Source organism: Phodopus roborovskii, unplaced genomic scaffold, assembly GCF_943737965.1.
Source record: "Phodopus roborovskii unplaced genomic scaffold, PHOROB, whole genome shotgun sequence".
Classification (NCBI taxonomy): domain Eukaryota; kingdom Metazoa; phylum Chordata; class Mammalia; order Rodentia; family Cricetidae; genus Phodopus; species Phodopus roborovskii.
This window is the reverse complement of record NW_026126409.1, coordinates 223,546-235,683: the sequence shown is the minus strand read 5'-3', so window position 1 is coordinate 235,683 and position 12,138 is coordinate 223,546. Positions and strand designations below refer to the sequence as shown.

Genomic DNA, 12,138 nt, shown 5'->3' with positions numbered 1-12,138 from the left:
CTTGGAGTGGATAGGGCCACCACATCCATGAAGTCTTACATCTGTATGAATTATTTCATGTAATTGAAGTGAGAAATCTACAAGGGTGACCATAGTTTAAATTCATAGGGTTTTTGTCCACAAGTTTACAGGAGCAAATAAAGAAGTGCATCAGCCACGCTTGAATAAATAGATTGTTGATACTTGTCAGATTTTTTTTTTCTTCAGAATAAAAAAAAATAATGTTTAGCTGAATATAAATGTTTTGGCTAAAGTTTTTTTTTTCCTCCTCTCCAAATCTTTTGCAATCAGTCCCCCCCCCCTTTTTTTTCCTCCTCTCCAAATCTTTTGCAATCAGTTTCCCTTTGTAGAAGTTCTTTCAGGATCTCAAAGATTACTATTAGATGCAAAGTCTGTAACATACTGATTACACACTAAAGGTTTTACTCTTGTATAAAGACCCACAAAGTGCAATGAATGACTTTGCCACACTGACTACATTTTTAGGGATTCTCTCCAGTATGATTTTTTGTCATGACTTCAAAGACTACTGTCACATGCAAAGGCTTGACCACATTACTTGCATTCACAGGGTTTCCTTCAGTATGTGTTCTTTTATGTATTTGGAGACTTCTGTGATGTGCAAATGTTTTATCACATTGAGTACACTGGTAGGGTTTCTCTCCAGTATGTCTTCTTATATGTATTCGGAGATAGCTGTGTTCTGAAAAGGCTTTATCACACTGATCACATTTATAGGGTTTCTCTCCACTGTGTATTTTTTTATGTATTCGGAGACTAGCGTTACGTGCAAAAGCTTTACCACACTGACTACATTCATAGGGTTTCTCTCCAGTATGTGTTCTTTCATGTACTCGGAGGTAACTATTTTGTGCAAAGGTCTTACCACATTGAGTGCATTCATATGGTTTCTCTCTAGTATGAATTCTTTTATGCCTTTGAAGATAATTGTGACGTGCAAAGGCTTCACCACATTCATTACATTTGTAGAATTTCTCTCCAGTATGAATTCTTTCATGTTTTTGAAGGTGACTGTGGCGTGCAAAGCCTTCACCACATTCATTACATTTGTAGGGTTTCTCTCCAGTATGTGTTCTTTTATGTACACGAAGAATATTGTGCTGTGAAAAGGCTTTACCACACTGATAACATACATAGGGCTTCTCTCCTGTATGTGTTCTTATATGTATTTGGAGACTAGTAGGTTGTGAAAAGGCTTTATCACATTGATTACATCTGTAGGGTTTTTCTCCACTATGTGTTCTTTTATGTCTCTGGAGGCTGCTAAGATGTGCAAAGGCTTTACCACACTGATCACACTCACAGGGTTTCTCTCCTGTATGTGTTCTTTTATGTATTCGGAGATAACTGTGATTTGCAAAGGTTCTACCACACTGATTACATTCATTGCGTTTTCTTCCTCTAGGAATTATTTCATGCATTTGAAGATGACTATGAGATGGAAGGGCTTTGTCACATTGAGTATATTCACATGGTTTTTCTTCAGTAAGACTTCTTTCATGCCTGCAAAGATAATTGGCACATGTAAAAGCTTTACCACATACATTACACTCATAATTTCTTTTATCTGAATGAATTAGTTTTACAATTAGGTGTGGTGATACCTTGCTTGTACAAATAAAGTCTGTCTGAAGATCAGAGGATGGAGCTTGCCACTAGCTAACCGTAGAGGTCTGTACAGACAGATAGGAAGTGAGATAGCTGGGCAGAAACAGGAAGTGAGATGGCTGGGTACAGACAGGAAGTTAAGAGAGAGGATTTGAGCAAAAATAAACAGGAACTTGCTCTCTTGTCTGCTGAGTGGCTAAGGAGGTAAAGCTGGCTGTGGCTTGCTCCTTCTCTCTGATCTCTCAGCATTGTCCTCTATATCTGACTCTGGATTTTTACTATTTAGATCAAGAACTCCTTTTTACAATTCTAATTGCAGAGAGGAATCAGATCTTAAGGTTTTATCAGATCGTAAGTACTAATACATAACTTCTAATTGCTCTGGGAAAGAGATTACTCTTTTCCATATCCCTTTGTTCATATGACTTGCATCCAGAGTGACATATGATGTACCTTGTAAGGGAAGAATAACAAAAGTTTTCCACATTGCATTCACACAGTTTGAGTTTCTATTCCTCACAGAAATGTGATATAGGCCCTTCTTGGACCTCATAAACTTCCCCTCTCATTAAAGTTAGCAAAGTCACTACAAGTATATGAGCAACACCAGCTTTACTATGGGCTATTGAGTTATTAGAAGATTTTGGACATGTACTTACCACCTACTCAATGTGTATACCTTTAGCAGCATCTGAGTGGTATGAAACTAAACTGATTGGCAGTTTTATAGCATAGTTCTCATAGGATTATGATTCAAATGGTGATATCGGTCTGTAAAGGCATTGTTTCCTTGTCTTCTTTCTTAAAAGAATGACTTACAAATACAAATTGGCCCCCTGACATTGAAGTACATGACTTTGTGAGCATTTTGTAATTATTAATAATCTAAAGGCTGTGCTTATTTATTCTGTTGCTTTCCCTTAAAACTTCCAGGCCACGTTAAAATTTTTCAGAGGCACATTCGCATCCACTTGCACATAAAAATTACCTTCCATGTCTTCTAGAACTTTGATAATGTTCTTCAATATTATGGTCTTTCCAATTGTAGCCTAAAATATAGTACAAGGAAATGCATGATATATTACTGGAAATTATATAAAATTTAAGTTATTATTTCCAATGAATCTTAGAACTTTATATATAGTTTTATGCAACACATTCTTCCTTTCTCAATCAAAATTATAGAAGAAACACCAACAACCAAGAAACAGTTGTCTCCTATTTTAAAAAATGAAGGAAAATTCAGTCTTACCTACAGCGGTGAGGTTCCTGTAGGTCTCTAGCATCACATCTTTGTAGAGATTCTTCTGGAAAGGATCCAGCAAAGCCCACTCTTCCCGAGTGAAGGTGACATTCACATCATCATAGGTAACTGCATTCTAAAATATCCCATACATGTGCACAACAGAAAGTGTGATAGTAATAGTGTTGTAAATGTATATTTCGTTGAAAATATATTCATGTATTTCTGGTGCTTCCCAGACTTATTCCATAACATATAAGTTCTAATGTAATCACAAAGTCAGTATAGAAGGAAACTGAAAAAGGAGGTCCACCTCTGTCATTTCTGCATCCTTTGATGAAATCCTCTGTCTGCATTACTCTCAACATTCACATCTTCCTGGTCCTACAAGAACAGCCAAGTAAGCTATCTGTACAGCTTTCTATGGCTTTTGCTATTTAAAGTCTGGTTATCTTCCACATTTCTCAAAAGACAACAATCCCAGGTTCTTCCTAGCAACAAAATCTCTTTTGTTGTGCCATATTTTGCTTCTCTGATTCTGTGATTAAATCCTCTAACCAAAAACATCTCAGGTAATGAACAGGTTTACTTGACTGATTCTGCCAGATAATAGTCCATAATTTTGAAAGCTTAGGCTAGAAACTTGAGCTAGAAAATGAAGGCAAAAAACAATGGCAAACATTGTTTCCCGACTTTCTCTTTTGTTTGGTCACTGTCTCTTGATCACCTAGTTTTCTTACTGAGCCCAGGCCCACTTGCTTAGGAATATTATCAGCCTCACTGGAAGAGTCTTCTCTCATCAATCATCAATCAACACAATCTCTCAAAGAAATAGCAACCAGTCATTCTTCTAGGGGCACATGCTCAATTGAGGCTCACTCAGATGACTGTAGGCTCGAAATGTTGACAACTGAACCTAAACAGGATAGAGAGACAATAATATATGAAATATATGAGAAGGTTTTAAAAGCCCAAAACCAATGTGTTAATCGTAGCAATCACATAAAGCAGCAGAAACCCAACATTGATGAGTGTAACACCTGGAAAAGATGGATGCATCATGAAGAGAGGAAAGCCTTTAACATCAAGAAAAATAAAGCTGAAATTGTTTCTCCACAGAAAGTCCCAAAACCAACAAAAACTCAAGGAATTCACAGCATAATATAGTAAAATTTTAGAATACAAAAATAAATGAAGGTTTGTCATTTTCCAGAGAAACAACAATATAATTAGACTATAATTAACAAAACCACATAACACAGGGGGCACCACTGATAAAGGAAGACACAAAGACTTATTACAAATTTAACATGGTCCCTTAAACAAGAAGTATAAGATTTTAACCAAAAATCAAAATCAAAGAAATCACTGGCCAGCACTCACCCTATGCACTCTGGTTTTTTCCTTTGCCAAAAACAGACAATGAGTTTATCAAGGAGGGCCGTTTTACCAAAATTGGGGAGATTTACTTGAAGCTTCTGATGTTTCAACATTGTAGAAAATAGTTGTAACTACCTAAAATATGCCATTCCATTATGAAAAAGAAAATGATGTTTGTTAGGATTACTTAGAAACTACTTTGTTCCCAATGATTGAAGATTGGATTTAAGTTTGCAACAGAGTGTGGAAATGTAAATGTTTAAAAACCAAATGCATGGTAACAGATTTTTAAAGAAATAATTAATGTATGATTTGTATTGTACACCTAAAGCAATTTGTTTTGCTCTAATTGCTTTATAAAAGTCACAAGCACTTTTGAAAACAAATCTATGTTCATCTTTATATGTATGTTTGTGTGTGTGAGAAAGAATGCCTTCCATGTATATACAGGTGACATCAGAGAAGATGTCATATTCCCTGGATCTAGAGTAGTGGGTGATTTTAAGCCTCCTGACTTGGGTGCTGGTTTCTGAACTCAGGTCAACCCCAAGAATACTTGATGAGTGACCTGCTGAGCCTACATAGTACTTTTTATCCAGTCAATTGAAAGTCTTTCACAGATTAACAACAATAAAAATCTAAATAAAGGAACATAAAAATGATGCCTGTGAATCTGATGATTCAGTATTAAGATATTGGGTACAAGACGAGGTAGGCTGCTGCCCAAGGACATTTGCAACTGTTACCAGAGACACAATACTCAAGATTTGCTCCTAGTGCTGTAATACACAAATTACAGTTTCCCCTCCCCTATCCATACCTATAGGTCTCACAGACCATCCCTACTACCCATTCCCTTCCCACCCCCACATCTGTGCCACAGCCCTGAACTTGGGCAGACACTCCCAGCTCTACCACAGGTCATGCCTGCCAGAAGACTAGGTAGGCTGCCCAAAGATCTACTCTACTATCACCACAGACACAATTCTCACAGTTGCCCCTGAACTAGAATAGAATCCTAGAGGCAGCTTCCTCTCTCCACTCTTGTGGCTCCCTGAAATCTTCCCCTGGCCTCCCTTTCCCCCAGCCTCCAACAGCAGCAAAACATCCCCCCATGAACACACCAGCCAAGGAAGCTATACAGAAGACAAGGCTCAGCCAACACATACTCTGAAAATCCAGAGAGACAACAACCCCCACCCCCAAATTGCCACCCAACCAACACACACCCAGAAAGCAGCACCTAAATCTATAATCACCCCAAAATGAGATGCCTAGATGCCAGCTTATGAAAATAACAGCCAGGGTAATATATCCCCACCAGAGCCCAGCTATTCTACCATATCAGGTCCTGAATATTCCAACATATGTGAAGTACAAGAAAAAGACCTTAAAACCAACTATTTATATGTATGTATGTATATGTGTGTGTGTTTGTGTGTGTGTGTACATACATATATATACATACATACATATATATTTCCCTTAAAGAAGAGATAATAAATCCCTTAAAGAAATCAAGGAAAACAAAAACAATTGAGGAAATAAAAAAAAACCCTCAAAAATTATATATCTATATATCCAGGAAACCAATAAATCCCTTAAATAAAGTCAATAAAAAACACACAATTGAAGGAAACAAATAATGTACAAGACCTGCAAATGGAAATAGAAGCAAAAAAGAAAACACAAAGTGAGGAAATCCTGGAAATGAAACATTTAAGACTACAAAGAACTGCAGAGGCAAGCTTTACCAACTGAATACAGACATGGGAGGGAAAGTCTCATACATCACTCAAGGAAAATGTCAAATCTAAAAAATCCCTGACACAAAGTATCCAGGAAATCTGGGAAACTATGAACATAGATCAAGGTAGGAGAAGGATCCCAGCTCAAAGGTCCAGAAAATATTGTCAACAAAATCATAGAAGAAAATTTTCCTAACATAAGGAGGTACCTTTCAAGGTACAGGAAGCATATAAAACACCAACTACACCAACAAGATTGGAACAGAAAGGAAAGTCCCCTTGCCACATAATGATGAAAACACTAAACATACAAGTAAGAATATTAAAACCTGCAAAGGAAAAATACCAAGAAACATACAAAGGTAGACCCATGACAATTATACCTGACTTCTCAATGGAGACTGTAAAAGTCAGAAGGGCTTTGGACACATGTGCTGCAGACTCTAAGAAGCCACAGATCCCAGTCCAGATTACAATGCCCAGAAAATTTACATTCATAACAAATAGAGAAAATAAGATATCCCATGAAGGTGCTAGAAGGAAAAATTCCAAACCAAGGAGATTAACTCCACATATGAAAACAAAGGAAACAATCTTACATCACTTTTCAAAGATTACTACAAAGACTAGGTGAGCAATCACTCCGGCGTTTACACCAGGTACAAAATTTCCCACTACAAAGTAAGCATACCAGAAAGGAGACAGCAAGAAACGATCCAAGTAAGGGCTAAAATCAATAAAATAAAAAAACAGAGAACAAACACTACAAAGAATTAATGAAACAAAGAATTGGTTCTTTGAAAAAAAAAAAAAAATCAATGCTCAGGTACCTCCAGATTCCTGTTTATCTGGGAACTGGAACCCTGAACATTCTGCCCTGACCTCCCCCAGTCCTCTGAACCCTGCCTACCCATCCTCCTTCTACAAAGCTACATGATCTATTCATCTATCTACTCTTCCCCTCTTTTCCTCTCCAGGACAAAGGTCGAGGACCAAATTTCTCCTCTTCACCCACCTTCCTCTCCCCATCTCTCTCCTACTGCTCCTCCCTATCATTCAATGCCACACCCTGCTCCCCTTCCATATACTGGCATACCCCTCTGGAATACTCTCTGATCTCTTCTCGTACCAGGTCTCAGTGGCTTCCTGTCCTCCTCTACCCTCTCTGAGAGGTGTCTAGAACCAATGGAACTGTTGGAGTCTACACCCACTTCTCCCTTCAGGATCTCTCACAGACAGAAAAGTAGTTGGGTTCCTTTTCTGTTAATCCTTCTGTTTATATAAAGGAGTTTGATCATCTGTTCCAAGCCTATGACCTGACCTGGCACAACCTCTATGTCATCCAGGCCTCCCCACTCTCACTGCTGAGGAACGGGTTGAGTTCAGGCAGCAGCCAGACAACATGCAGACTGAATTCACCTATCAGACAATACAGTTGTTGTGGCATGGCAGAGCCAGTTACAAAACCCTACTGAGACTATCAGCCAGATCAGAACAGCCGCCAGAGGAGGTACCTCATGGTCTGTTGCCTCCTTCAGGGTATGGACATGGTCTCAGACAAGTTAATTTTGGTAAGCTCTGAGAAATTACAAAGAAAGCTGATGAAAATCCAGCATTTTTTCTAAACTGTTTATAAGAGACCATGATTTAATATACTTGTGTAAAGAGTATGGTTTTTCCGCCCTCCGCTGCGCCAACCCCAATTAACACACCGAGACTCTGTATTAGATACAATTCTGTTGGCCAGTTACTTGTTTCTTATCGGCTAGCTCTGTCTTAATTATTAACCCATTTCTATGTATTTCCACGTGGTCTCCTTACGGGGAGTGCGGCAGGCGTCTGGTCTCCCCGGTCTCTCCATGCTTGCCAGCTGCCTTGAGGCCATCAGCACTCTCACAAGGGAATTCTACAAGGCTCCATCTAGCCTAAGCCCAGCCCAAGTCAACTCTACCAGGAGCCTGCTTCAAATGTGGCCAGGAAGCACTGGTCAAGGTACTGCCAAGATCCTCAGTCACTGATGAGGCCATGCCCCATCTGCCAACAGCCTGGCCCTGGAGATCAGAATGCTCCCACATGGGCTCATCCTCTATGCCATGCCATGGAGATCCAGCCTCACTGACACTGGCAACCTAGACTCTTCCCGCCTCAAGCTCTGCAGCCTGGTGGAGGACCAATGGCACCTAGACATAGTGACCTCTTCTCCCATTGCCCTTGCTGAGCCTAGGATAAAGTTCCAGGTAGTGGATAGGTCTATCACCTTTCTAGTGGACACAGGACCTACCTATTCTGCTTTAATATCTCACTCGGGTCCCAGTTCCCTTGCCAATTTCTGCACTGGGGTAGATGGGACCCCCTTCCTTTCCACTTGAGACCCTGTCATTTCCCTGCATTCTTACAGGATGATTCTTCTCATATTCTTTTCTAGTCACATCTACATGCCCTATACATCTACTTGGTTATGATATTCTCAGCTGCTCTGAGGCCACATTCACCTTGACCCCCATACTCTCCCCTGACTCCCATCTTCTCCCTTTAATAGCCTCAGAGGTTCCTACCCCAAAATGTCCTGTCCCTACCCTCCTGACTCCAGTAGATCCCCAAGTATGGGATATCTCTACCACAGTGTTTGCTATTCACTATCAGCCAGGTCTAGTTCACCATAACGACTCCTCCTCCTTCCCTTCCAGATCCCAGTTTCCCATTTCTAAAAGCCATCACAGAGGCCTTCGGTCTATTATTGACCACCTTTTATCTCAGGGACCTCCACTTCTGCTCATCTCACCCCACAACACTCCCATTCTTCTTGCATGTAAGCATTCCAGTGCCTCATCAATGATGCAGTTATTTCAAAAAATCCAGTGGTTAATTAACAACTCACACAACCTCCTTTCTTACATATTCCCTGCAACCCCCCATTTTACTGTCCCGGACCTGAAAATTATCTTTTTCACTATGCCTTTACACTCTGACTCATACTTCCTCTTTGCCTTCATCTGGGAGGATTCTCACTGGTCCTCTAGACAGCTTACATGGACTATTGTCCATCAGTGTTTGAGGGACAAACCTCATTACTCTGGCCAAGCCTTGGCTTGGAATCTTTCCACCTTTGACCCCAGTCCTAGCATGCTCCTCTAATATGTAGATGACCCCCTTCTCTGTAGCTCCTCCTTGCCTGTGTTTTTGCTTCTAGACTACCTTAGCTTCCTGGGATGTCATGTTTGTCCATCTAAGGCTCAGCTATGCTCTCTGTGGTGTGGGCATTCAACTCATCCTGGGGTCTAAGACCCTCACCTCTGACAGAGTCCAAGTCCTGTGGGATTTATAGCCTCTGGCCACCAAGGATCTGACTCTCTCATTTCTGGTCCTGATGGAACTCTTCCATCACTGGATCCCTAACTTTCCCATTACTGCCAAGCCCCTGTACCAGGCAGCCAAAGAGACCCCCAAATTTTACACAGGTCCCTCTTCGTTTGTAAGCTCCCAATAAAATCCAGACAGATTGAACACTCATTCACTGGTCTATTTTTCTTTCTCACTGACCAGTCAAGTCCCAGACTTGAAGCATCTTCATAGCCATGGGCAGCAGAGACAGGATTAGGTGTTCAAAGCAATTCTCAATTACATAGTGTGAGGCAAGCCTGAGCTACAGAAGACATTATCTAAACCAGTGATCCTCAAACTTCCTAATGTGTTAACCCTTTAATACAGTTTCTCATGTTATGGTGACCCCCTAACTATAAAATTATTTACACTGCTACTTCATAACTATACTTTTGCCACTGCTATGAATTGTAATGTCAATATCTGTGTTTTCCAATGATCTTAGGCAACTCCAGTGGCAGGGTTATTTGATCCTCCAAAAGGCTGCCTCCACTACCCCACATTGAGAACCACTCCTCTAAACTGATATAAATAAACAAATAAATGTCACTTAAGAAAAAATGGAATGAAATTCTTAGTGACCAGCAAACACTGAAAAATTGAAACAAATAGAGCTTAGAGCAATAATACATTTTAAGAAATTGAAGTTTAAAAAATATCAAAATTTTGCATTTTTAAAATGATAAAAACAACTGGAAGAACAGTCTGCTATACTGACTTTGAAACAACAGAGTAGGCACTTCCCTGGTAGAGAGAATGGCATTAATAACACATTGTATGACTTTGTCCCATGTAAAATGTTAGCTGCTGAGAGCTGTAAGCTGACACAGATTTACAGCTAGTGGCCTGTGTCTCAAACTTCTGATCCAACTTAACTGTGTCACCCAGGACTGCCCATATTTGCATAGGAGAGTGCCCTAACTGGAAACTGAGTACTCAGTAGTTTAAGCTATCCTCCCTAAACTGTACACCCACCAATTCTATCTGTCTTTATTCACACTGAAGGATTTATACATGCAGGGAAATTCCACAGAAAGTCACTCACCCTGTCCCATCAGGTCCTTCTTCATGATGGACACCCCTGCAGCTCAGTGCCTGCCTCAAACTTCAGTCTCTGATCTAGCTATTGTCTAGTCTGTTTTCCCTGCAGTGTACACAGTACACTGTTCCTTCTCTTCTAGTCTGAAGGGAGAAGCCATGCTCCACACACAAACCCTTTTCCTGTTACTGCAATGGACAGTCCATTGTGTGACTCAGACTGGTCATTTTAGAACTCTGTGGTGCTACAGACTTGTAATCTAGGAATTTAGTGTGGCTAGTCAGGGGTATACCAAGGGCAATGCCCTGTGGGGCTACAGACAGGGTTCAAGTTCACCTTTATAAACACAGGAAACCTTGACTCAAAACAGCCTTTCAAAAAGGCGGGAGATGCAGCTGTTCTAGAATTAATGTACCTTTATGGCACACCAGGACTTAACGTTGGTTGTGACTCTGTAATGGCCCCTTGAGCGGCATGTCAGAGGCCTATTCTTTGATGGGGGTGGGGGGGAGCTGCTGATAAATCAGGGTTGTCTCCTTTGTTATGGGAATGTAGCTTAAAGGCTGGTTAATCCTGGGGATCAAACACTTACACATTATGATACTAATCTCTAACAGGCTTGGTTTGCAAACTACTTATCTTTAAGGTATTTGAAAGTCAGCCCTCCCTTATCTAAATTCTACTTGTGAGTTAATGTCTCCTAAGAATTGGGAAATCCTTAAACCACCAATTTTATACCATCAAGTCTACTCTTGTACATCACAGTTTGGCAGTGGGGTAGTGGAGTGCTACTCTACACACGAGATGCCATTTATAATCGACACAATTAACTCCAGACGGATCCTAATCCTAAATATTAACGTTAAAAGTGCTGGGCGGTGGTGGTACAGGCCTTTAATCCCAGCACTTGGGAGGCAGAGGCAGGTGGATCCATGCCTGCCTGGTCTACAAAGTGAGTTCCAGAGCAGCCAGCGCTGTTAAACAGAGAAAACTTGTCTCGCAGAAAAAAAAAAAAAAAAAAAAAAAAAGTGCATACTAGAGAGACCAGGGCTCTCATAGGGACAGTACAAGCACGGCGCCAGCACTTCACCGTGACCCCGAAGGATATTGCTAAGCACGGTCGCGCTCCCAACGCCCTGCTCAGACGCAGCCCGTGTAGAGGAGTTATTCAGAGGCTGCCGCCAGCCCCACAGGCTTACACGGACCACGCTGTGCCGGGCAGGGCCACACGGGCCGGGCAGGGCCACGCTGAAGTCTGCGTCTGGCCATTGGCTTCCACCCAGCCCCGGGAAGGACCCACCACACCGGGCTCCCGCGGCTCAGCCGGCCGCTCCTCCCAGTCGGGACAGCGGCCCCTTGCTCACCATGGCCGGCCACTCCTCCGCGCCTGGGAACAGCAGCCCCTCGCTCACGCTCAGGAATGAACCGTTTCCTAATCCACACACCCAATCCCCACAGCCGAGGAGACAGCCAAGAGGGTAGCTTCCGACTTCCGCAGTGGGAGGGGCTGAGCCACAAGTCTGGCAGCGGAAGAACCCTCCCATCTGACTGATGGGTCTTCTGGAGGTCCTGATTGGCTAGCGAGGCCCGAGTGACAGGAACAATTCCGGGGGGAGGGGGAGGGAGAGACATAACACAGAGGGTCTCAGTCCTGGCTTCCACACTAAGCTCAGACCTATCCCACATTGACTGGAGATTGGCACAAGATGTAATAGCTC

General features: G+C 41.6%; 1 protein-coding gene across 3 annotated transcripts; it reads right to left on the bottom strand.

Moving 5' to 3' along the window:
* Window positions 1-314: 314 nt before the first annotated feature.
* LOC127220196 (zinc finger protein 431-like) lies at window positions 315-11,847 on the bottom strand. Of its 3 annotated transcripts, none has more exons than XM_051181911.1 (4): window positions 11,785-11,847; window positions 2,882-3,008; window positions 2,618-2,678; window positions 315-1,524 (listed from the first exon to the last, which is right to left on the bottom strand). In XM_051181911.1, the coding sequence occupies exons 1-4, from the start codon at window positions 11,785-11,787 to the stop codon at window positions 483-485; spliced, it is 1,233 nt and encodes a 410-aa protein (XP_051037868.1). In that variant the 5' UTR covers window positions 11,788-11,847; the 3' UTR covers window positions 315-482. The 3 variants fall into 3 exon arrangements, with proteins under 3 accessions (XP_051037868.1, XP_051037869.1, XP_051037867.1); XM_051181912.1 differs by having other exon boundaries at window positions 11,721-11,836; XM_051181910.1 differs by lacking the exon at window positions 11,785-11,847 and adding an exon at window positions 3,186-3,306.
* Between the last annotated feature and the right edge of the window lie 291 nt (window positions 11,848-12,138).